Below are 26,988 nucleotides of genomic sequence, written 5' to 3'. Positions count from 1 at the left end.
ACTTTTCACCAAAACCATCCCACTGCTCCAGAACAGCTAAGAGTCTGCTCCAACAGCCTCATTTTCTTTTCATCTAATTTAAAACTAATTTACCTGTGCGGGTGCAAAAGCATATTTAAGTATGTGCCTATGTGCCGCAGTGAATTAAAATGTCTCTGCAGGCAAAACATGGTAAATTGTACTGAGAGTGCTGGCAAAGTAAGAGACTTTTTTAATAGGTAAGAACAGTAAAAATTTCAATGTGAGTTAAAGATTTTACATGGAATACTGATTGAACAAACATTCGTGCACATCACTTAGCAAGATGTATAGTAATTAATCAATGGCATTTTCGTTCCCTCAGAATAACTTGCCTCTTCATAGTTAATAATTCTAGCAAGTTTTCAATATTTGTGAGAATCAAAGCAGCATTGCAATTCATACTGGGCTACCAAAAGCATGGAAAACTTTGTGAATTAAACATGCAAAGGTAGTGTTACGTAGCAGAGGCATTCACACAAAAAAGCATAAACACATTAGTACATTCAGCTGGATAACTGCAAACAGATCGATTGCTCTACAAAATTGCCATGAAAACACGATCTCAAAAGCACTTTGAAACATTTTGCAAACACAAAAACTCCATCAGCCAAGCGCTGCTCTTCCTCCAGCAGGTGTCACTGCTCGAAACAGCAAGAACAGCGGCCGAGTGCTTCAGGCTTAAGGAGAGACAACCACAAAAACATAATCTATGCACATATCACTAAGAATACAAGAAAAACAGAGCATAGGAAGGGGTGAAATGGCTTCTTTTTGTACCTTTCAACCCTGAGCGGATGACAGTAGGAGACAAGTCATCATAATTGTTCATTAAACTGATGTCTCCTGACGTGAAGCTGACAGTAAGCAGTGGCTTGGTGTTCTGCACCGGGACTGGATACGCAGCTGGTCCATCTGCAAAACAAGGCTCTGGAGTGAGCAAAAGGTAAACAACCAAAAGTAACTACATCTAGGCTGAAACACACAGTGCTTCAGCCTACCATCATCAGGAGTGGTTGGTTCCTAGTCTTAAACTCCATCTGCTTACTTCTGCAACATCTAAGGGCAAAAGCAAAGCAGGTTTAGCTACTTAAGCTTGTCTGTTTCTGTGACACTCCAGTGTTTTTACTTTGTGAATTTTTACTGCAGCATATCCAAGTGATTTCTTGCATATACTATTATATTATATAGTGGTGTTTTTCAATCTTTCTCCATTGTCAACTCCCTAAAGTGCCAAAAAATTGAACACCAGTGCCTCGGAAGGCTTCCTTGAAACCCAAGTTGAAAACCAGTGTGATGAACAATATAATTACATTAAAAATTATTTGTTCGACATACTTTCTTCTTGGGCAAGTGCTGGGGACTCCTCCTTAAGTCACAGAGACATCATAAGAACTGCTAAGAGAACAATCCGACCTTTCACAAATTACTCCATTCTAAATGTTAAGAGCTAGGCAGCAGCATGAAGTTACCTTCCATTCTGTGTAACAGGATCCAATGCACCCAAAGGTCTGAGTGAGCCCAAACGGAACACGTGGCTTAAAAACCATTTCTGCAAAGTCTCTGCTCCTCTGGGCTTGTTTTTCAGCATTCACTGAAACTCCTTTGTCTAAATACTTCATGACCAATATCACCATCTGTAGCATTTGCTGTTTAACTCTTTCTGTTTATAGTTTCTGAGAGGAGATGCCACTGGTCCCTGATGAAGTGCCTCTCAAGGCCCAGCCAATATTTTTCAGTCAACAAAAATGGTAGAACCAGTTTAGAGTAGTATTGCTTTCTGACTTGTAAAAAAGCTGATCAGAAAGCATTTTGGAGAAAGATGTCTAATAATTACCATCTCTGTGTGTATATAATTTAAAAAGAAAAATCCAACAAACTTCTAGTCCTTCCTACACATCTGTGTGAGTCAAAAGCTCATCACCTTTGAGAGATTTATGCTGCATCTGCTCTCAAGAAAACACATCATGTTTGGGTAATCATTAAAATAGGCTTGTAGGCTTGTAACGAGTTCACCCACCCCCTGACTGACTCAGAAAAAGCTAACACGTTCAGATCACTTAAGTTCTCATCTGTGTAGTCTGCAGCTTCACCATCCTCCAACTGGAACCTCAGTATTTAAAAACAAAAACAGCAAAAAAACAATTCAATGTTGTTGTCTGTCTTGTTTTAGAAGCTTGCTATGTTGAAGTTTGTTTCTTTTCTTCTAAGATAAGAAATCTCACCCAGTACCAAAAGTGAGGAATGAAAGCCAAAACAAAACTCAGTTTTAAAATATGCTAACATTTTACCAGATGATCAGACTATCTTCTTTCATTATTTATTCATTGATTATAAACTAACCAACCAGATCAATAGGAAGTATTAGTATTACTTAAATAAGAAGAATGGGACTGATTGTGCTGGGACATCTTGGCCTCATACATTTTTGCTACTGATGATTTTTAGAGTTTAAAACCAAAGCATTTCACCAAATGAGTTGTTTTGAGACTTAAAGAGAGGGAAGAATTTCTTCCTGACCCTCAAACTGGCAATGTGCTCTGAAGCATGTGAATTAGTAACTCCAGACAGCTTTAGTCATCCTGCTTCTACCCCACATAATTGCTTGTAATATCTTCATTTTCAAGCCTTCTATAGTACTTATTGAACTCTTTATATCAGGACTATCAGGGATGGGACCAAAATGATGAGCCTTACAGAAATCCTACAAAACAGAGATAAAATTACATATATAGTACCTTACACTATGTCTAGTACTGGTGTCTTTTCACGTGAATCTATATAGTAACGCATTAACTTCTGTGACTGCACTCTGACTACCTGCATACATACGAACCATTGCAATACCTCATACCTGCTTATCAGTGAAACCTGACATGTCCCTATCTAGTGTTTTTCACTCACCCTCACTGAAAACTTTGAGCTTTGTGCTGTTATCTCATTTGTGCAGAGGCAGAGCAGCACAGATGAGGTATGACCTGCAGCAAGGCTGGTGGCAGAGCTGGGAACAAACCCACTCTCCCATACCAGCTCTCTGCTCTACCAGAGCTAGAAACTGTGCCCATCCTGCTGTTTTTGAACAGCATGAGAATTCCCTGTATTTGAGATGTCTTCATGAGCACTTGCAAAGCTGAAACAGAAGGACGTGCACATAACACTACCTTGTGGTGGGGAATAGTCATCAGAGTCCGTGTCGCTCTCGCTGCTGTCCTCCACCAGGAAGCTGGGGTAGTTCCAGGACATGTTGAGGATGCCATCTGACTCGTGAAGGAGCACATGGGCCAGCATTCGGCCATGACAGTCCATGACGATAACCTGTCCATCAGCAGTGCCAAACAGTACCTGGAAATAACAGAACAGGCCTTAGTCTTGCCAAATGTCAGCCACTGGACCCTCCTTCAAATGCATCTTGTAGTTAACTAGCTATGCTGGAAATTAATTGAAAGCAAAGCAGTCAGGGATGTGAAATGGTGCCAGAATAGGACATTGCAACAAAAGATCTATGTAAAGAATGAAGTTAAAGCAGCAGATCTAGAGCTAAGTTCATAAAAATCTGTGAGCAAGTAATGTCTTGTGGTGGGTGCGTTTTGTTCACTTTAATATGAGACATTACATTTTATTTGAACTTGGCCATTACTACAACTAAAGCGAGCAGGCAGAAGGGCTACCAGAGATTCTGCAGTATTCTTGGATTATACAGAAACTTCTAAAATTGGTGGCAGAAACCAAGGTATGCATCAGTTATAACAGTATCAAAAGAAAAGGCACTGCTGACAAAAGTGAGGTCTTTGCAGAGATTTCAAACAGCCTGTAAGAAATAGAAAGCTGAATAGAGAAAGACAGGTTATTCAGTTGACAAGCTGAGAGCAGGTGGCAAAACAGAGGCAAAAGCAGTATGATCAGTCCAAGAGGAAGGCAATGTGCTACACATTCAGGAAGATGAAGAAGAGCTTCCACCGACCATTTCAAATACAAAATGGATAACACAAGTTTTTTTCTCGCCCCTAAACAACTCCATAGCCATTGTGCACAGACTGAGGTCAGACTGACTGGAACCTGCAATTTCTTTTTTTATAAGCATTTTCTGTTTTAAGGCTTTAAGCAAGTTAAGATCCTGCATATTTGATGAATTTTAGAAAAACATCAGGAAATAAGGATGAATAAATCTTAAAACTATAAATGCATTAGCCAAGGCCATTGCTGCTATCATGTAATTCCGTAAGAGGCGAATACATTTTAAAGCAAGTTTAAAGGCACTCATCAATTTGAAATCTGGCCAGCATTAAAAATGAAGCTTAAAGGAAGGACAATCTTATTATACTTGCTCTTCAGTCTGCCACCTATTTCCAATACTTGTAAATTTAAGTTACTAACAATTATATGCTCAGATCAAAAATTCACCTAGCCTTGTAAAAGCCTAACCTTTAAGAGTGGTCAAGTGTTTGGTGAAGAGTAAAAGAACAGGATGCACTGAGCAGGCATCTCCCCTACACACACATGTAGCTTCCAGCAAAAAATATTCCCTCTTCTTTGATAATTGATAATTTCAGTTGGTAACCTTTAGCTCTTAATACTAAAAGAAATACAGAATAATTGTTCCCTACTTACATTCTCAACATCAGTCACAATTTTATAGACCTCTATTATCTAATCTTCTAGTCATCTGTTTTCCAAGCTGAAGAATCATAGCCTACTTAGGATCTCCCAGTACAGTTGTTGTTCAAAGACTGCAATCACCCTTGCTGTCCTCTGCTGTCAGAGGTCTTCTTTTCCATTTTCCTTCTGAGGTGTAGTGTCAGACTTGCAGCATTCAAAGTGTCTATTGTATCAGACTTATACAACAGCACTCTTCTAGGAAGCAATTGTCATGGTTGCACTTTTGGATGTTTCAGAAAGCAAGCGTGGCTTCTTAAGTCTTAGTCAATAAAAAACAGGCACTAAAATTTCTTCCATGATCAATATAATGATCAATGAAGGTTGTAAACTAGAATGGCAATTTAACAAAAGAACTCCAGTGAAGTCATTAAAATCTTAAGAAAAACAATGGAGTTGTTTCACATCATCAAAAGTATTGAAAAAATCAGTATCTCACTGCCTTAACTATAATCATTACATGTTATGAATATTTTTGTGTTAAATAGTTGCTGGGTTAAAACAGCGGCTAAAGTTTGCTACAAGCCTCAGATTACTATTCTTAGATATAAAAGCAAGAACTCCAGCTTTGTTCATCTCACACCACCTTCTCTCATGATTCTTTACTCAAGTCTTCTTTCACTTGTATCATCTCATCTCCTTTCACACTGTTCATTATTTCAACTGTTTTCATGTGTATAATCAGTGCACAGCCACTTTCACTATTTACTTTCAAAACACAGCCACTCTCCTTCAGTTCTCTATAAAATAAACTTCTACAAAGGCAAAATCCTACTAGCTTTTCACACCACTTTCAATCTACTCTATAGATTAGTTTGTTACCAGTTTCCTAGAAGTTTTATAACTGCAAATACCTAGACAGAGGAGGTGAAACTCTCTGTTGTTTCTGACAATAGTAGTAGAAGATTCTGCCTCCTAAAATCCTGTAGAATCATTTTATAATTGAGTAGGAATGCTTGCATTCATCACCCAGAGTTCAGTCCATCTCAATCTAAAGCTAATTCTTTTGAGTAGCTATGCCCCCAAATCATTCAAAATTATGAAGTCCTCAGTAATTTCCAATTCAGAACAGAACAGCTGCATGTCAGCATCTTAATTCTTCACTGGAACCTCAAAGCTCTTTAGCAACCTAGAAATGTCGGAGGGCACTCTTCATCTCTTTAGCCAAGTTGTAGGTTGCAAGAAGCAGCTTTAAGTTTGGGGGTTATTGTAGCAATACAACCTTTAAGATGAAAGCATCTATCAGGCTGATAGCCCTGCTGGCTGAACTCTTGCTGAAGCTGTAAAAATGTCTAATGGTGTTATCATCCATAACATTACTCAAGTTATAAATGCCACACTTAAGCTACTTATGTCAGATGAATAAAACTCTCTTGACCTTCAGACAAAAGGTTGAGCCACAGGGTATGCCTGAAGGATCTAACAGAGAAATTTTAAAAGTTGCCTTTTAGCTGCCTAAATTAATATTTTTTTGGTTATTTGCAGATCTAGGAGGTCAGAGGGAATGCTGGAAAAAGGTAATGAACAAGTAATAGTGTTTCGTTACAAAAGCTAAATGATAATACTAGTAATTAAAAAAACCAAACCCAAGCACTTATTTTGAAGCGGTTCTTTGGCCCCTTGTTCTGTTCTTCTCTTAACTCATTTCCCTTTCCTTCATACTGTTAATTATTTCAACTGATTTTACATGCATTACCACTTGTAGAATTGCATTTGTAGAATATGCATAATCTGAAAACCAAATACTTAAAATCACCCAACACATTCAAAGTGTGAGTCAGTACCACAACAAAAATATACTATGTCTTTACAAAACATATCAAATGTAACGAAGCCCGCACTACAGTGAAGCTGTAGCTGATTAAAAGTCGCACAAATGAAGGGCTCCTGTAATGCCTAGATGTTGCATGCTTTGAAGGAAAAACTATGGTAAACGGCATTGGGACAGTTTTCTAAGTCTACCAAGAGGTGAAAGTTGAATTCAGTTCTGAAACACACATGTCCCGGTTCTCCATGAAATCCAAGCTTGGGGTGATTCCTATTTATTACAACAAATCTGAATACCTGAAAAACACCCTTCTCTGAAGTCTGCTGACCTCTTAAGTCTCTGTGGTAAATTGGGATAAGTTTCATAATCTAGTTTTGGTAAATGAAAAGATTTTTCATCTAAAGATTTTTAAGCTATCATCCATGAAACTTGTCATTCAAGACTGCAATCCCCTTAAATGCTCCAAGATATCAAAAACTCTTCAATAAACAGTCTGAAATATACCAATTTCTGAAAGACATATGGTAAGCAAAAGATGGGGTATTCTGCTCTGAAGTATTCATCTAATGAGGAGATGACAATTAGAATAGCCAAGAAGCTACGAAATTAATTTCAAGAGGAACAACTTGAATCTGTTTGGTGACTTTGCTACATATGGATCTGTCGTGCTGAACTGTCACTGTTCCTGTAAGATCTGTCATGATGCTGTAATGCATCTGGACCAGACAGAGTACTAGCAGAAAATGGTTTGACAGCACAGAGATCAACAAAGCTACAATGGATTGGCCAAAGACCTAGTGGTCTTTGAAGGTTCAGCTCAGGAGGCCCACCACTTCGTAAGAGAAGTATAATTTTCCAACAGTGATGTTCTTTCTGCATTTTGTTGCTATTTAATTTGGTTTAATGTGAGTAAACTGAACTTATCAACAGTAAGAATACTCAAGCTTTATGTTAATTTGAATATACCAGCCTTAGAAAAGGGGGAGATCCTGCCATCTCACCATATCTGATTATATGCAGTACCTGAGGAAATTAAGTTGTTATGATTTTAGACTTAAGCCAATGAAACTGTCCTGACTTAAATCTGCAGAGAATCTAGCCATGGTCCATTCCTGCATCTTTGTCAAAGAAGCTTTCCAGAACTGCAGTCACTTTGACTCTTACAATAAGCAAGGATAATCCAATCCCAGCAATAATGTATTAAATGACCTAATGTATATATACGGGGTAAAAGAAAAAATTGTTTCCAGTCTTAGGTTTTGGTTGTTCAAACTGAACAGTCAATACTGTTACAGAAAGATATTGATAAAACAAGATGCCTCTCTTCATGACATTTAGTACTAACAGTAAAGGTTTCTAATGTTGCTGGTTAAACAAAACTCCCAGGAAATCTGATCAATACATTTTCAGAACTTGGGCTGTCATTCTGCATCAGGGAAACAACCGAGCCTTTGACTGAAGTTGAAGTATTAGAAGCTGGATTTGCTATTGCTAGTGGAAGAAATACAAAGCCTCTCAAGGCTACTTTAGGGTAGCACTTCTAAAGTGAGGGGTTCCAGTATCGTGATGCTAGAATGTGGTAAGAGGAACATGTATCTGCTTTACTTCTGTCGGCCTAGGATTTTTAAAAGATCCTCTCTGACTTCTTACAATGAACATAAATCTGACAACTCACAAAAGCAAAACAACTTGCAGACCTCACTAATTAAACCAGAATTTAGTAAACTCCATCCTAGTACAATTTCATTGTTTAAAAGCCCAAATTTCTACATAAAGACAGAACTTGCCTTGTAGGACTATGCAAGGTACATGAACAGATTGCCTTTAAATTCCTGGATACAATGAAATGTTCTTAAAATTAACGTCATCTGTCATGAAACTTCAAGTGCTCTAATCTTTCCTCAGCTATGACTAAGTTGTCAATAACTCTACTGAGCAACTTCTCAAGTTATGGATCTTCCTTCTCCCATAAGACAGTTGGCAGCTGGAAGGACAAAGTGACCATACAAAGTTTTTCCAGAAAGCAAATGATCACATTAGAAAAGCAAAGATTTAGATATGTCCTAGAAGATGTTTACTGGGACACTCCAGCACACTGAGCTTTACTGGACGTGAAATAATCATTCTACAGCCCTACAGTATTACAAAAAACTGTATTTAACCTGTAAATGTTGGTATCCTACAATAGCAAACGTTTTAAATAGCAGTATTTTAAAATAAAGAAACAATTTAAAACAGGGTGTGACATAAAGGCAAACCCACTTACTCCATTTTTAAAGTGGAAATTGACTCCTCAGTCTTCCCCTTTATGGATTGATTCCTGGCCAGTTCTTCTTCCTGCCCTGCTAATCCATCCAAACATAGTAAGTACAATATGTATTGTTATAATTTGCTGGGGTTTCTATACCTGCCAAATCCTTCATGCACAGGATGAAGGAGACTACGAGACTATGCCAAAGCACAGTATTTCTGTCAGGAAATCCTAAGGGGTGGGCTACTTGCATTGGAATGTGTTGACTTTTCCGAACTAAATACATAATTTCTGCTTTTTTTTTTTCCTAGACATTACTTTTACTGACACATGCAAAGACATCTGTGAGACTAGTGAATCATGATCTCCCTCTGGAAGAAACATCCTACTTAGGTCTTTTCAGACAAGTTTACAGGTGTTTCGTTATTCCATGTTCAGTTTTTGCTTTAACCAGTTGCGAGGTGCAGATGTAAACCTTATTTATACATCTCTTGAATGTTCCTAAACCCTTTTCTAAATGTATTGCAGCAAAACAGTGTTGCCTTTCAAGACTTAGGACACAGACAAGATGATTTCTGCTAGCAGCTATATTGTTCTTATTCAAGATCTTTCATAATATTTGGATGTACCAGTCAGACAGAGGGACTTGCTGCATTTCAAACTACCCTGTTCTAGGATCCTCTTTTAATTTCCTCAGCCTCAGTTAGGAGTCTCTGTAACAGTGAAGTAGTAGCTCAGGGCAGAAACCTCATCAGCATCTTGTGACCAAGTAAACCACAAATGACCTCACAAAAACTCTAGATTTTTGGGTTTTAACATTCTCCAGGGTTAACTTCTAAAGTTTGAAGAATTCCTCTTGCACCTACCCAATTTGCAAACCTTGCACTTTCAGCATTTTGTTTTACTCTCTGCCTCTGTGTGTGTGTGTCTGGCACACACATCTGCTGAAACCTTGGTACCATCAAACCAGGTAGTATGAATGCTGCCATTAACAACTTTGCACAGCTCTGCATTTGCAGCTGCCTTCTTCAGTGTTCTGCTTCACCGACACTCCCTTTTTCAAAATTTAGTCCTGTCTTAAGGGTTTTTTTCCATCAGCCTCCTCCCTTACTTCCCCCCATAGGAAAAGTAGGCATTGTACCTCAGAAACTACATTCTGCAAAAATGCTAATAAAGCCAACTGCATTTGCACTGTCAGAAGATGCTGAGCAGTTCAAGAAAGCTGAATTAGTTCTGTTTGCCCTGATTTAGTCATCTGGACAAATATTAGTATTTATGATAGGAAACGCCTTCAGAGTTGTCACCATAAGGGCATCATACTAATAGAAATAAATCTATTTTGCTGATTCAAAATTAACTGAACTATAAAGTGATTAATATACAAAATGATTTATCAGCCTTCTGTTTATGCAGGTAGGCTTAGTAACATAGGAAATACTAGGAAAATTATTGCCTTTCATTATTTTCATTCATTAGCCTAATGAACGAATGCTGGTCTTGCAAAGGCTTAGTTACTGCATTTTGCAGTTATAGTATTAGCATTTTCCGTTCCTTGGGCTCTTCTTGTTTACCGTTTCTCCATCACAAAGCAAGAGACAGTGCAGCAGTCGCTTCTTAGAATACATTACAAACTGAAAGTTTGTTTTGCCTCAGTGTGATATTTCTGGCTTTCCTTTTTTTACCTCAAAATGCAGAGAGAAAGAAAGAAGTACAGTGAGAGAGACAGCTGGTCTCCTGCTGCATGCTTTTTATTTCCATTAAAAATTCAGTCACTGTAAAGTGGTTTCTTGAACTGACACAAAAAGAGACATCACCACAATTCACACACAAGCTCAGAGGGAAAGCACTAGGTTTTCTTTGACTGCCTTTATGTCCAAAAAAACTGAGAAGAGTTTTTGTTTCCTCAGACATGGGGAATTACCAGCCCCACATATGGATGGTACACCCAGGATCATTCAGCCAACTGCATATATACATATAGCAGTGAAATTCTCATTTGAGGCCATTAACGCTTTCAAAAGCAGCACTGGTTTAGTTACATACTTTCAGGTTTGTTCATTCTCTCTTTTACAGAGTCCATAGGGTGTAGATAACTATTACAAAGCCCTATTACAAAATGAGAAAACAAATCCACTGGAGATCTTGGTGACAAATCCATTTAAAAAATAAGAAACACTAAAACCTGGAGATTCAAACTGCACTGGCTTTATTTCCCTCTAAAATAGTATAACATAGCTGAATGATTGTAAATGAGATATAGCCCTGAATGCCAGTTCAGGAGTCAAAAATGTAAGTATTCTTAAAACCAGGATCTCAAGCCATACAACTACTGTGGACGTGTGGGGATAGAAGCAATTGTCCAGGCAGAGACAATGTTATTTGAAAGCATTCTGGCAAATCACAGAACGACTCATTATTATATGTCTCCGTAATTATATCTGGTCTGGACCAATTCTGACCTGTGTATTCTAGGAATACACATTTTTATATTCTTTATTGACTCTTGAGATATTTTTCAAGGAAGCATCTTATTGCAATTACATTCTTAATTGAAAAGAGTTGTCTTTACTGTGTTTACTGTATTAACAATATGCTTTAGTTTACTTAAGATGTGGACAAGAGTTGTAGTTTTTTCAAAGGTGTGTCAGGTTTCAAATCACATTTGAAGTAGCACGCAAAATGAACAAAAACCCAACAGTTGAACACCTTCTACAGAACATCTTCTGTGGCAATTTACTCAGACAGGACTCTGAGCCTGTACCACTGAGCTCCCATAGCAGAAGTAGTCTGGAATGCTCTTTAAGCAGCACTGTTTTCTGATTTCTAACTAAACTCTGAAAGGAAAGTGCACACATGTCTATGAAAACACACATTTTTCATATATATCCAATTACATACAGCAACAAAAACAACATTTGGTGGGAAAGTGCAATTAGTTTTACCAACAAGTACTCATTCAGGCAAGGAAGTCAACTGATAATCTTGGCAGTTTCCTGCATTATTTCCAAGCCAGGTTTTAGTTATTTCCTGAAAGATATGTTGACTGCTGAAGGCAAAATCTCCTTCAGAGCTTTAGAAGTCCAAGAGTTTCTGCTGGGGTTTTGTGGTTTTTTGTCCTAACTGAAAATGGTATTACTTAGAAAAAAGGATGGCACTCTTGATCAGTGAAAATGCAATACAAAGCAGTTTAGAAGCAATGTCCTTGCTGTTTTGAATTTCATCATATAAAATCAAGAAGCCTCTGGGTTAAGACATACGCTAATGGGAGTTAGTCCCTTAACTTCTGCACTTTCCTTCTAGATCTTAGGTGCTGGCAGAGAGCGGTAACTCAGCATGGTCAGGGAATACATTGAATGGCTGAGGTCAAGCGTGACTGAGTCAACACGGAATCAGGCTGAGTAATAAACTGTTACTGAATGAGGTACTGAAGAAGAATGACTATTCTTCTAAAATCAAGGAAAGCAGGGAAGGATTAATCTCTTTTCTGTTGATGCAGTCACCAACAATCCCTCAGCGTCTGAACACTGACAAGAAACTGGCTCCAGGACAAAGCAGAGAGCTCAAGTTGAATCTATGCAGGATGAAACATTAATAGGAAAGGTTTTGGAGAATAAAGAGATGCTGCTCCCACTTCCCACTGGCATACTATCTTTTTTTGTCAAATCGATGGAAAGACTACATGATATCACCTTCCAAAAATAACACCTTTCATCTCCCATTTACTATGAAACTTGGCCTTTCTGTCTCAGACAAGACCCAGTACAAAAATCTGCAAATATCTTCCTCCAGATTCAGTCACTCTAATCCTCCTTTCCTGCACCAAGGTTTCAGGCTTCACAGGCTTGAAGACATCTGACCCAAGTTCAAGACCCCATTTGGCTCCTGGTCTTCTTACTAACTTCTAAAAAATTGACAGATAAGTGATGATAAAGTTCACATCAACCATGTTGCCAGCTACATTTCTTTTGAACCAAAAAGAGCACAAAGCTCTGGATGAACCAAAGGGATCCTGGGGCCGAAGTATTCTCCGCCAAGTGGCTTTGGCAGTGGAATAATGGACTGTTTCTGAAAAATGCTGTAAAACCTTGACAGTTTGGAGAGTTTTTCCTCTGTAAGAATTCCACCTTCACTCACATGCCCTCTTCTGACCAGTTCAAAATCTGAACACAGCAATTTTCCTACCTTACATATGACTTCTCCTTAGAAAGAGAGCACCTTCCCACAGAAGGTTTCATGTTTTCCCTGCAGTGCCTAAAAAGCAGCATAGGTATGCACTGCTCCCTTGCAGAGGTCTGCTGCAAAACCTCATTCTTACTATTTGCCCCACAGCTGAAGCATAGCACAGAGCTTTTGAAAAAAACAAGTTCAAGTAAGCACTCCCTGTCCTAAAGAACTAAAGACTTCAGCCTATATAAGCAAAATCTTTCTGTACAAGTGCCAGCAAGGTGAGAGGAGAGGCAAACAACTTCTTTCTTCCTGACACTTCCCACACATCGACTGGCTGTGTTTCTATTTGTGCTCATCTTTTACTTTGCTGACTCAAACACTGATGCTTCAGAAATGTAAAACAGCACTGGGTAGAAAAAAGCTAAGTGGACACATTAACTGAATAGCACAACGAGTCTTCAGCTCTCCCTCCATCTCTGGTTTGTCACTACCATCGACGTCCTTGTGAAGACATGGTAGAATGTGCAGAGCTTAACAAACTCCAGACTCCAGTCAACTAAAATAGCAATATTGTGACCTGAGTGTCATAGGGAAAGATTTCCAAGGTATACTGTTGAGGGTGATCTGTACAGCCTAGTACAGTGTGCATCCAAAGGGATGTAGAAATCCATTCAGCCAATCGCTTTTTGCAGTAACAAACATCAAATACCCTGTCTACAATGATGAGCAAAACATTAAAACAGTTGTATTACTCCTTTCAGACAGAGTCATTAGAGGGAAAATTTCTTTGCAAGACTCATCTGAAACACTGTTGACATGAAACACTGCAGGAGCTACTGAGAAAACATGAGCCATGATGCCATCAGCCCATAAACATCCCCCATGTTACAGCCCTCATGACTAGAACAAACAGCACCATCTCGTTAGCTCTCTCAGTGCCTTTCCTCCACAAGCTGGATGAAGAGCATCAAGGGAAAGATTAGGCAAGGCACAGATGAAGCGAGTGGGAAGAAGAAAGCACACTGAAGCATCACCTTATTGCTCTGTTCCTTCAATTACCCACTCAATAACTGTGCAGTACAGGCTAGGGTTTCTGGCAGGAAAAATCTTATCTGGAATAAACTCGCAGAGAGATGCCACAGCTCCTGAAACTGTAGATGGGCTCTGGAGGCTCCAAAGAGAACATCCTTGTTGTCTACCCTCACCAAAAATCAAGGCAAACCCTATAAAGTCCTCATCTGAGTACTGAAATCTGCAGTGTAGCTGTTCATTGCAGTGAGAAAAGGAGAGTGCAACTAAAAAAAGGTACAGTGCACCAAGCTATCTAACTCTTCTCCTTCCTTCTTTTTGGAAGCTGTATTCTCAGCAAAATGATGCATGCAAACCTACTCCGAGACAAAAACGCAAAGGAAAGACAATGCTAATACAACTATGCACTGACAGCAGAAAAAAGCAGGGAAGAAAAGAGAAATCCATAATTTAGCAAATAGCTGCATAATGTAGCTTGAAAACAACATAATAAAAAGAGATGGGAGAAAGAAAGGCAAAATAGCACTTAAAATTCACATTACTTTTTCACACAAAATCTGTCACTATTATGTACCATCATAAAAATCAAGTCCCCAAGCAAAGAGCAAAACCAAAGTGTTACTGAATTCCAGCATTTATAAATACATAAAACAAGAATACAAAGCCTCCCCAAAAACATTCAAACATTTTAAGTATAGATAAAACCCCCACATATTTGGTCTATAAAAGGCTGCAATCGGATAGTAAACATTCGTAGGCCCCTTAGCACAAGCAAGCAGAAATCTTTAATTTTAATAGCAAGTTTGCCACAAAGGTTTGAAATGCTTCTAAAACCAGTCCAAAATATTAAACACAGGTAATCTGTGGTAGGTTTTGTTTATCTGTTTGTTTTATTTACCAAACATATTTATCTTGAAAGACAACTGAACTCGCCTTCCCCTGCATTTTCCTCTTTTTACACTTTAATGCTGCTGCTCAATTATGCAGCACGCAAAGTGAAAATCTTTATACATGATTTAACCATTGTCTGCAGTCCTTGTGGCTTGGATAAACTGCCTACTTAATTAATGACACTTCTTCAATGCTATAAAAAGCCTCTAGCCATTTTTCCCAGTAATCTGAGTAATTCATCCATCAATGAAAGTAAGGCTTTCAGTTCTTCGTCAAAGTCTGTATCTTATGGTGCAATTCTGAGTGGCCCTAGTCATTGTAAACGTGTGTGGGGTCATTTGATAGTCTCTACATCCAGAACTGATGGGAGAAAAGATATATCTTTGTATGTTAAAACACAAAAATATAGTTATTCCCCGGCATTTTAAAGGCTCAATTATGTGAACCAATAAAAATCCTTAATAGGGACAAGAAATATTCTAATAAAGACCAAAATAATTGCTTACACTTTCAAATTTTACAGGTTGTAACCTTTTTCATTTTGTCCTTCCTTCTCTTCATTCATAATAATTAAGGTAAACAGCTACCTTCCCCATACTGCCCCAGCTGCCTGTTTGTAGCTCCCTTTCATCATCCTGTCAACTCATTAAAAGGTGTCTTCAAGATTTTTTCCACACAGCTAGATGTCTGAGAATAATTAAACTTGATCAGTGTGACTACCACAATAGCAAGGACTGCCTGAATAAGATGTGTGCTACAGCACCTGAATAAAATCAAAGAAGTAGGGTGAATGGAAGCACAAACTCCTCATTCCAGAGCTGCAGGCAAAAGTAGATGTAGGTGAGAAGATGACAGCAGGGCCCAAACAGATACAATATTTTCAAACACTTACAAAGTCCTTAGCTGTAAGCTGTGTTCTGGAAGCTAGGTAAGGCTGCTACACCTCCTCCCAGCTTAGGAGCTGTTCAGAACAACATTTCCCTGAAAAGGTGGTACCAAATCCAAGTTCACAGATGAAAATGGGCGGTCCAAAAGCAGACTCTACTAAAGTGGACTTATGTAAATTCCTGCCAGGGACTAAAGTCATATCAAAACCAAGAAGCCTGAGAGACAAGCTCATGAAACACCCAGTAACATCTGACAGCGCGTCCTGTAATCAGTTCCTACCTCCTATGAGAACTGTGGCTACCACATGGCAGCCGCTCGGCACAGTACAGCACTGATACTATTTAGGGACACGTAGGGCACCACTAGCTGTACTAGCACACAGATCCCACCCAGCTACACTGCTGGACCCAGAAATAATAAGCATCCTCTTCTTCATGTGAAGCTCCATTCTGAGTCCTGGGCTCCACCCTGAAGCACTGCAGGCAAGGGGAAGGAGCTGAAGCTTGCCCCTGCCTCCTGCTCGTCACTGAAAAAAGACACTGAAGCGTCTGTTGTTGCCATGGGAATAGAGATGGCGAGTGCTGGGAGCACCAGCATAGAAACTGCCTTCCTGCACAGCTACTGCAAGCTACGAGAGTTTTTTTAAAAAACAACGTACAGAGCTCCCACACCCTGCGTTTTGAGACAAAGCTGTTCATCTACTACTGGTCTCATTGTTTGCTTCCAGTGCATTGTAAGACCCTTCAGTGCACAGGGTATCTGTTCCTAACGCAGTGCTGCTTTTCTGTTTCACCAAGAGCATAATTTTGTCTGATTAGAAACAGAAGTGGCTGAATCTTGAGGCCTGTACTTACACATTCTTAGTACTAACACATGTTGCATTGCGATGGGGCCACATACAACAGTGTACCCAGCAGGATGCAAATCAAATTAGCTAACTGCTTGTATACCTGTTTTCAAAGAAAACAGGAGGAAAAGCTGACAAAGTTCACACATACCTGTAGTCTGTCACATCCTAGCCACAGCAAATACTGGCCAGTCCCCGAATTTCCACAAATTAAAGCTTACAGCTGGAAAAGGGGAGGGGGGAGAAATAGAAATAGGCACTTACAGCTGTTGGAAAAGTCTAATAATTTATACTAGCAGAGATGCAAGGTACAAATATGGTTTACTAGCATCTCTTGGGATAATCATGAATTAAAATATATTAATTTTCATCACAGCCTTCCTCTATTGGAGAGTGATTTCCTTCTGGTTCCCTTCTCACACACAGAAACAGCAACAGAAACAACCCCAGGGAAGTCCAAGCAGTTACACTACATTGCTATAAACAAAATGATAATTTGACCCCTCTATAGTTCTTAGTTCTCTGACACTGTGTCTTTCTCCATCATGAAGAGAGATAGTTTCTTTAATGGGTAAAATCTGTGAGAAGGAGAGGGACAATGTGTCCCAAAGGCAGCAGAAGTTGACAGATTAAAAAATGTCACTAGGAGCTGAGCAAACACAAAGGAAGGGAGATGAAGCACTGGAAAGATGTTTCATATAACTTGTGGGCTTAGGAAAAATCCTCAATTACTTCTTGACATTGCTTCTATGATTATAAATAAACCCTTTGACTAGACAAAAGTCAAGTTTTTCTGACTTAGAAGTCATTCAGTCTACTTGGTATGTACACTCCCTCTTCGCAAAACAAGTGCGGTATGACACCACAGAACTGTCTCAACACAGGGTAGAGCATTTTCTGATATTTCAAATTTACTTTTCATTTCAAATATACTTTCCATCCTTACATGATCCTAGGTGAGCCTTCTCACCAGAAAAATATTCCACATGACTCCTACAGTCTCCTGTAGCCCTTAAAAACAGTGAAAAGAAGGTCTCACTCCTAAGTAATTCTATCCATCCAAGTTTAATGCAAGCATGGCACTCTGCTTGAGATACAGATGACCCAGGTTTGTAAAGTCTTCCTTTTGCATATCCCCAAGAGGCCAATGGGGTTCTGCCTTGCCCAGATGTCTGCTGTAGTTATAATGTACAGGAGAAAATGCCTAAATAAGCAGGACTACAGACATACAATGAAGTGAGAAAACTAACTTCTAGTCCTCTACAACGAACATGCAGAATCACAATCAAAAGGCCTATGTATTGAATTAGTTGAAGAAGCCCATAGCTCAAAGTCCAGTCTCAAGATCTGGGTGTGAACCACAGTAGAAATCTGCTGATGACCTTAATGAGAAGTTCATCTGAAACATATGATGCTGAGAAAAAGCACTGCAGTCATCCATATGACTCACAGTAAGTTTGTCCCCAAAAGACAAGGAGAAATCCTGAAAAAAACAGAGCCACAAGAATGATACCACTCTCTTCCTAAAAGAAAACGCAGAACAGTTTCATCTAGTATTAATAAAATCAGCCAATAACTTAATCAGGGCAGAGTACGTACCAAATAAGTTAAAAGATACAATTATATCAATTTCAGCAGGACTGTACTTCATCCTGGTCACCTCTATTGCTCTCATTCTATCTCTGTACTTTCAAAAGACTTGAGAAAGCGTTAACTATGGAGTTTCATCTATGGGTGACATTAGCCACTACCTCACAGGTGCTTTTCTTCAAGCCTGTGTCAACATCAAGGACACAAACCCAGAGTCCACACACACTGTCAAACAAGACGATGGTTGGCAATACTGCAGTATCCAACCATTTCTTGCCTCCAACAGAAAGATGGTGGTAGGAAATTATCCTCCTCTCGTAGAGCTGCCACAGAGCTGTAGTGAGGAGTGACAGAGGTGACAGTCTACTGGTGCTGAATAGACAGATAGGAGAAAAGATAGCAGAAAAGAGGAGGATGCATGCAGAAGGGAGTGAAGAAGAAAGTTAAGAGAACTGAAGGGTGAGATGAACAGACATACTATATTAAGCAATTTTTTATCAGGACAATAGAAAATTGATACTGAACGATACAATCCCCTTGGAAATTTAACTTTCAAAGATAATTGTGTTAAACTCATGGGACCATGGAGTGTAATGTTTTCCAGGAACACATTCATTAGCAACCTTCATGGTGCCAGAGCGGTGACAAAAAGAACAATAGGAAAATATAAATTTAAATGTTGACATTTATCTTTCACTCACTCTACTGACAAATTGACTACATTAAGCAATAGGGAAGATGCTGAAGCTATTCTAGACCAGAGTGATATTTTGTTCTCATTTGCACAGACACAAATCAGGAGAGAAATTAGGTAAAGAAATAAGCTAGTAAGGGTATTCATTTCCATACGCACTTATTTGTGTGTAATATATGCAATGTCCTTCCCCCTAGTTTGCTATTTTTAGTTTGAACTGAGCACAGTCTCTTGCCTAGTACCTCTGTGATTCATATCTCCTTGTGCCTCTAGAGACAAATACATCTAAATATATTTTAGAAGATCACTTCTTTCCACCAGCTCTGGAGAACAGTAAAAAGATCCATCATCACTTAACATGAAAACCCCTGCAAACCACATAGTTAGGAGAACAGTGCAGAGCAATATCAAGCTTGTGGCTGGTTTGGGTCTCTACTTCAGTGAGTTTGTCAGCAGTAGAGTCTATAAGTCAAGCAAGTGATTTTCACATAGCTGGAATTAGCCATTATGTTCGAAAGCATTTATCTGGATGCTAAACAAGTGTTTGTTTCCTGGAATAACCACTTATGGAGCATCCAGATTAGAAAGTACAAACATATTGGCTAAATTGAATTAAAGGCAGTCAGCCACTCCAAATTAAACACTCAAATGAAGATATTTCCAAATACAGTAGCAATAACTGAGCATCACACAAATGGGGTAGCCTCACATTCAAAACATAGGATTGAGAGTTATTAGATCTACTTCTGCTGCTTGTCTCTTCCTCTTGATCTCAAGTAAATTATTCATTGTCAAGATTTACATTTCCCCAGATTCAAAAAGAGGCAGTTAGACACACTGGCTTTAAAAGGCAATGTTGCAATAATTAATTCATTATTCTTTGCAGAGCCCTCTAAAATTATTAGATGCTGCTGCAGAAATGCTTATTATTAGTGCTATTATATACCACTAGAAATTCCCAAAATAACTCTGTCTTGGATAAATTTAGACTATTCTAAATTTAGTGGTACCTTGAGTCTTGAGCCAGCATCTTTTCATGGAGGTGTAAAATGAAGGAAGGAAAACATTCCAGCTGTGATCATAATAGAGTTACTCTTTGCACTATTCTATGCCCATCATTTCTTTCAGCACTGTATTATACACACATACACAGCCATAATGATAGCAAGCATGTGGAAGGGAAGACCAATCCAGTAAGCTCAGTAGTAAATGGCAAGGTGGCATTGTAAATTCTGCAGATGAAACCAGTGGCCTAGCTCAAGCCACGCTATAAATGGTGATGTGTCCAATATAATATAATTCTTTAGAAAAGAAGATTTTTTTTTAACTGGCTTTTTCAACACTTAGCAAGATCTGAACTCAATGGTTGGAAAAATGGCCTTCTTTTAAATTATGTTGTTTGCATAATATTGAGACATCTCTTCGACACTCAATTAATTAGGTCCATTTGCTCATATGAAGGCAAAACATAACTATATCTGCAGCTGGAACTGCTTTTGCTGCAAGTGCAGACTGGACAGATCTACACAAAAATGACCAGTCAGATGTTTAACAGTCCAGGCTGTACCTCTGCTCAAATGCATTTTCAAGACAGCTGTACCAACAAATTAAAGGTACAATTACAGATTCCTGTCTCAAACAACTGAATAAGACTGTGTGTGAATCAGAGTGAAAAGTGATGATAGGTAGCTTGGTACATTATCATATTTGCCTAATGAGAACAACAGGATGAATTTAATTTTCTTTATTGGTGGGAGCAGCAATTTCGAGGGAAACTGATCTTACCAAGTGACCATTTTACTTAACAACTTTTTAAAAGGTGTAGTCTATAACATATCAATGCAACCCAATTGACACCTCTAAATGCCCCATTCATTACCTGTTGGTCATCTGGAGTCCATATTCCACAGGTGATCTGACTCTCCAAGTTTATTTCTGAAGACCAGTGTCTTTGTCCACTGACTGAACCGACCAGCACAAATCCATCTCTATAGGAGATAAGTGCTTGAGTCCCATCATGGCTCCATGTAAAGTCGCTTACCTTAACATATCAAAGACAAGAAAACAGATGTGTGGGCCATGTAGGAATATTTTGTTGTTTTAATAAAAGGCAACACTGCACAGAACGAGACAGGGCACCTATTAACCCAGTTATAGCTCCACTGTCATGCCTATTAGAGAAAGCAACTGTGCTTTTGTGACAATTCTTGCATGTTCTCTTCAACAAAGAAATGTTTCATTTTCTCCTGTGCTTTTTGAAAGGTATAAAGCACCATTGATTGTCCTCTTCATTTTGCCTCTCAGGACGTGATCACTCTCAACTGAAGAGAAAACATGCATACCAACCTGTGCCCCACGATCATTCACAAGCTCCACAGACCATCTGCCTTCATATTGTATCCAAACAAATATTCCTCCATCTGCATCACAGGTTGCTAATTTCTGGAATGGTTCGTTCCATCTCACCAGCACAACCTTAAAAGATTGCAAACAAATACAGCATTACCAAAACTGCATGTTGTGCTAACAGCTATTTAACAAGAAGTGGTTAAACAATACTGCCAAATAAACATCATCACATTTACATCCTAAAGATGTACAAAATAGCAATTTTCAGCATAGCATTAGGCATCTCTCAAGAACAGCTGGAATTGTTTTTTCATGGTTGTCAGGAAATGCACAATCCCTCACCGTCAGACCTTTTTGGAAGGCACTGCACGCTTCCAATAAAATCATACTGTACACTGGAATGCAGCACTCCATTACAGAAGCAGCAAACAGGAGGCTCCGCGCAGACCATCCAACACTCCTTCAAATTATTCCCCTCACTGTAATCTCAGAGACTGTCAGACTCTACGTCAAATCATCACTTCTTGGTGACTTCAAATGAAGTTGCATGCACCAGTATCAGAGTGAATTTAAATACTCCTATTGAATACTCATTCAAAAAAACCCCCAAAAGTCCCATATTATTAAAAAATAGAAATTTCATAGGAAAGTTGCTTTGGTACTGCATGAAGAAGGAATACAAAGCAGCTTTAGGCTCTTCTCTCTGCATTAGAGCTATCTGGGCTTTTCTGAAGAATCTAATCAAGTCTAAACCTACCAAATTGCTCTCTCATTTTTAATTAATATCAATTTAACAAATACACTATCTCTTGAGACCTCAGTATAAAACAGAAAAAAAGCACGTCATCCCAGTGCTTGAAGCAAAATTAGCAGTAAAACCATTTACCTTCTGTTAGTGACTTTTTCTTAAAAACTTTTTTCCCAAAATTAGTTGTATTTCAAAAATACGTGGATATATATGGGATGCTTACATTCATACACAAGAAAATTCCCCCCCAGCTATTTTACTGAGACACAGTGTATGCAAATAAAGTAAACATATATTAAATACTCAATCACTAGTGTTATTTTAACTACTTAATAAGCATCCAGCTCTAATGACACTTTTTCATAAAACTATATAATTAATCCTCTAAAAGAGACGGGCAAGTTCTTCCTGAAATATATTTTACTCTTTACAGAGAGGGACTGATCTTCCTAAAGATTCCAGTCCTAAGATGAGCTCTAAGTAGAGAGACTCTTTATGCTTCACAACAAAATTAGCAGTCACTTTCAGAATTAGGATATAAATACACATATATACCTCAAACCTAAACTTGACAGCTGAAGGATGATCTTACACTTATTTAGTGAGTGCTACACTTATTCAGAGGGTCAGAACTTCAGAACATGTCTATCAGGGAAGCTCACCAGCCCAAAGCATCGACCCTTGAATGGTTAAATAACCACAAGAAAAGCATTTCTTTGTTCATATGCAAAGATTATGGGGAGAAGCAAGTAGGACAAACTACCTCACTGTTGTTATGCAGCTTAGAAGAATCCCATTTGAGATTCTGCAGAAAAACACTTGCTTCTACTTGACTATAACCTTGCAGCTGCACTCCAAGTCACCAGAACCATTTCCAGTCGGACAGATTATACCATGCCCCTAGATAGATTATATCACACACAGCTTTTAAAAATATTCTTTTATTGGAAGGGCAATAAATAAAATATTCCATCATAGCAATGCAAGCAGATGTACTTTGTTGGAGGTTTTGCTCTGTCCCTTCCATCTAAATAAGAATAGCACAGATTTGTCAAAATTTTGTTTTCTTTTTGGTATAAGTCCTATGCAAAGAGCCATAAAATTTCATCCACCCTGAGGCAAAATGCAACAGTGACATAACTGTACTTGCCAGCAATGCCTAACAGTATTATGAAAGAACTGAAGAAAAACCCAAGGATAACACTGAAAAATTTTCTTTAAAGGTTGGGAGTTGCCAAGGCTAATGATGACTATTAATGAGCAGAAGGTACTTACCATTGGTAAAAAACCAGACCTTTAAATGCTTAGGCACTGCTCACATTGGATATTTCATAGATCATACAGAATGAATTGCAAGACAAAATTTAAGAAGAAAAAGTAAACTAATTGTTCAACTAACGTGGATTTTTTAGCTAACACCATTGAAATTTTTAGCTAACACCTTAAAATCGCCAGACAAAACAGGGTAAAGATTTGAGAAGAGCATACAATTTTACAGATTAGACATACCAGTTGACCAATAATACGAATTATGGGCAAAGTGACAACAGTTACTTTGTTGCGGTTTCTTTTCTATTTTAAACAGGAATTTTGTTAAAACTTGAAAATTTTTATTCAAATTCTGTACAACCTGTCTTTTGTTTAGACTTGATAAAACATTCAAGGTACGTTTGAATGTAAACAAGATTAGCTATAGCCTCCCTCTATTGCAATTAGATACAAATTAGTAACTTCCAAAATAAACTTACTGTTTTATAATCAGAAAGGTGAGAAAATGATTTTATATGCCTTCTGATAACTCATAAGGAAGCAAATTTGTAATTTGAAAATTCAAGTCCTTCAAACACAAAGCAAATGTTACCATTTTATGAGGTCATTTTAAAGCTGCTGCCATAATCTACATTTAACATCTGACTACAGGCGCTGAGTCCACAACTGCTTCGAGTATTTCCAGTTTCATTTTAGACACTTAGCATACTGAAGAAGAGATAAAGAAATAAAGGATTGCCTTTTGGCTTTTATGTTGGCTAAAATGTAAAGCATATGAAAACATGTCCCATTGATAGCACACTTAAATAAAGCATAAGCTGGAATTACCCCTCTGCAAAGAGGAATTTTATTGCTAATCCATAAATGCAAAGATATCATTACTTTCACTAACAGCTTCAACTCACAGAGGACCCATTTTTACTTCTGCCTTTATGGTCTCTGCTTCCTACTTAACATCTTCACACAGGTACTGAAGGACTGAACTGTTATATCTTGTATTCAAAGGAGTAAGAATGCTGGTGCACAAAAGTCAGTTGTCTGTGGACAATTTGTGGTCCACACAGCCTTCTTATATTGTCTAATTATTTTTATTTTTGTTTGTTGCTCGGCTATGGGGTTTTTTTAATTCTAGAAGAATTCCAAAATGTATTCATTCTACTGTTGGAAAAAACGTATCACAGATGTTAATCAGTTTCTAAACTGCTTTCTCATACAGGATATGATCTCCCATGAATAAAACTTCAAGGAATTCCTGGTCTAATACATTAAGTACAATATGAAGGCCAACATAATGCCTTCAAAAAGGATGCTTTCCATCAAGGTCAATGGGCTTTCTTTGAGCTCCTTTGTATACAAGAAATCATGGTGAACAATTTGTTTCAGAAGTACAGCATTCAGGATCTTCAATATCTCTGTTTTAATTGCCAACTTGATTTTCAGAAGTTAAATTTAATTAATCCCAAAAGTGCTAGAAACAATAATCAAGAACTAATGGCATATTTTATTGTTGCTAACAATAGAAATTTTGAGTAACTGCAATTTTTGGAGTAGCAAATATGTGACTTATAGTAAACGTGACCTTTTTTCCAACCTGTAGTCAGGTAATCTAAATTTATTACATGCTATTGAAACTTTTATTAATTTTTTTCACATTTTCTAACACAATACAAACCCGCTAAAATCTAATGCATTCTGAGAGCTTTTGCTATTCCTAATTTCATTACAGTTTTTGAAGGAGATGATGGAAAATATGATACCAATCAATCTTCCAAGAGCAGAAGTCCTTAATCTAGAATACCATATAACAGTCATTACTGAAATCTTACTTATGTACATACATAATTGCTACAAAAGCAAGGGACAAACATCTACAAAAAAATAGAACGGATAAGTAACTAGGGCAATTAGTTCCTAGAGTTCCTTACCAAATTTAGATAGATTTTATTACAGATACACTGTAGTGAGTCACAGTGACTCATTTATTCAAATCTCTGATCCTCCATCCATTTTATTGGGGAACGAGCATATGCTCTAAAGATAGAGGTCTTCTCCAGCATTCATTTTCACACACACTATGGAGACGTGCTTGCAGACAGACTATTGCAGCAATAGAGTAGAGAATACTTGATGCCAATATTTGATTACAGTACTATTTGCTACACCTGGAGGGCCACATTCCTTTATGTGGCACGGGCATTTCTGAAATGACAAGTAAAATAGATATCTTTACAGGGTACACAGGATGTGATGCATTATAACTCCACTGAGCATATGGAATTGTCGGCCTTTCCCCCCAAATAAATCATACTACATTTCTAGTGCTATTGAAGGTGCTGAAATAATTCCACGTTCCAAGCAGCAACAGCAGAAGGCCTAAATGTTCCTAGGACAGAATAATAAAGGAGATTAGTCTATTGCCTACACTAGCAGAGTACAGAACTCAGCCCATCTAAAGGCATCTTTCAATCCTGTGCTTTTAGGAAAGTACTTAAGCTTTTAAAGGAACATATAAAGGTTGAAAGAAAGCATTGGCAAAAGGAACTCGACAATCTACCTAGAATCACTGAGCATCACCTATTTGCTCTATCAAGCAGTCCTATTATGCAATTCCCTAGTAAGTACATTGACCTTCACTCGTGGTTACAGGTATAGAAAAATGTGTGCATATAGTACATGCAACATACTGGTACATATTATGGTTTATTAACAGCCACAGAGCTGAAAAAATGTTTAAGTATATTTATCAAAGAAAAAGGATGAGTGCACAGTGGGGAACAGAAATCAAACACAGAAGTACAAGAACCAGAGAAAACAATAACCACTTTTACATGCTACTACAGTTCAGTGCCTCTCTCTCCATAATACAGAGAGATACAGATATATGTATATACATGTATAATGTGTATACACATTACATACATATAACATGGGTATGTGCATTAATACACATCCCTACCAAATCCTTGAAGGAACCTGTGCCAACTTTGCGCATTTGTTAGTTAACTAATTGAAGTTAGTTAACTGAAGTGGATTTTTATAACTAGAATATAATTTGAAAGTTACAACAGGTGCCCAGAATAAGCAGTAGGGTTGTAGTTAATGAGCTGTTCCTTCTCATTATACTTTATTTATAAGCAATATTTGGTTATAAATGGTTCTGTATATGTTTAGTTCAGCAAAATGTTTAACTGTCTTAAATATTAGTATAAAGGTTATCTAAGTTCTCTCTCTCCTAATTTCTCATGCTGCAAACAGACTGTTTGCAATTGTTCTTACTTTCACCTTCACTTACGACCTTCATTTCTTGCCATGACAACATGAAGATAACTCTCTCCATTCAAACTAATTCAATCACGCAAAGAGCATCACATAAATATTTTTCCTCCTAACAATCCTAGACAAAAAAGAAGCAGATGTGGTAGACAGCTAGTTGGCATCACCCATCTTTCCTATCCTCCTTGTCTTATATTGTATTCTCTAATGATATACTCCCTATCTCTCCCATACCTGCAGAGCTTTGACTTTTTGTTTCCAGTGACATTACACCTGGGTGGAAGTGCTTCGTTTGCATATGGAGCTGTCACTTTCCAAGGTATGATACCCATCATGAAATTATTACTCCTACTATTAATAACAAACATTGTGCTGCAGCTAAAGAATGGCAAATTTATAATAGTGTTTACAATTCTTGAGGAAAACTGCCAATTCATAATAGGGGCTGAAGGTTACACAGTGGGTAAATGAATGGCAAATGAGTTCTGGGAGACAGAAAACACCATCCCAAATTCTTTGTGTTTCTTTAGCCTAAATAATAAAAAAATGAGCT

At 38.0% G+C, this 26,988-nt stretch overlaps 1 protein-coding gene across 3 annotated transcripts in view; it reads right to left on the bottom strand.

Annotated features, from left to right (window-relative positions):
• The window catches only part of TULP4 (tubby like protein 4), a 151,793-nt gene that overhangs the window by 29,000 nt on the left and 95,805 nt on the right, over nucleotides 1–26,988 (bottom strand). For 2 of the 3 annotated variants that reach the window (XM_027689131.1, XM_027689122.1), the window contains exons 3-6: nucleotides 21,143–21,271; nucleotides 20,676–20,837; nucleotides 3,180–3,360; nucleotides 799–933 (exon numbers count right to left, since the gene is read on the bottom strand). In XM_027689131.1, the coding sequence (XP_027544932.1) occupies nucleotides 799–933; nucleotides 3,180–3,360; nucleotides 20,676–20,837; nucleotides 21,143–21,271 (607 nt within the window). Of the gene's footprint in view, nucleotides 1–798; nucleotides 934–3,179; nucleotides 3,361–20,675; nucleotides 20,838–21,142; nucleotides 21,272–25,087; nucleotides 25,166–26,988 lie in introns of those variants that run through there. The other variant, XM_027689140.1, reaches the window with a different exon arrangement.

This window comes from Neopelma chrysocephalum, unplaced genomic scaffold (assembly GCF_003984885.1).
Source record: "Neopelma chrysocephalum unplaced genomic scaffold, ASM398488v2 Primary Assembly neopelma1_23, whole genome shotgun sequence".
Taxonomy (NCBI): Eukaryota; Metazoa; Chordata; class Aves; order Passeriformes; family Pipridae; genus Neopelma; species Neopelma chrysocephalum.
Note: the sequence above shows the minus strand (reverse complement) of the source record. Positions and strands in the feature narration are given on the sequence as shown.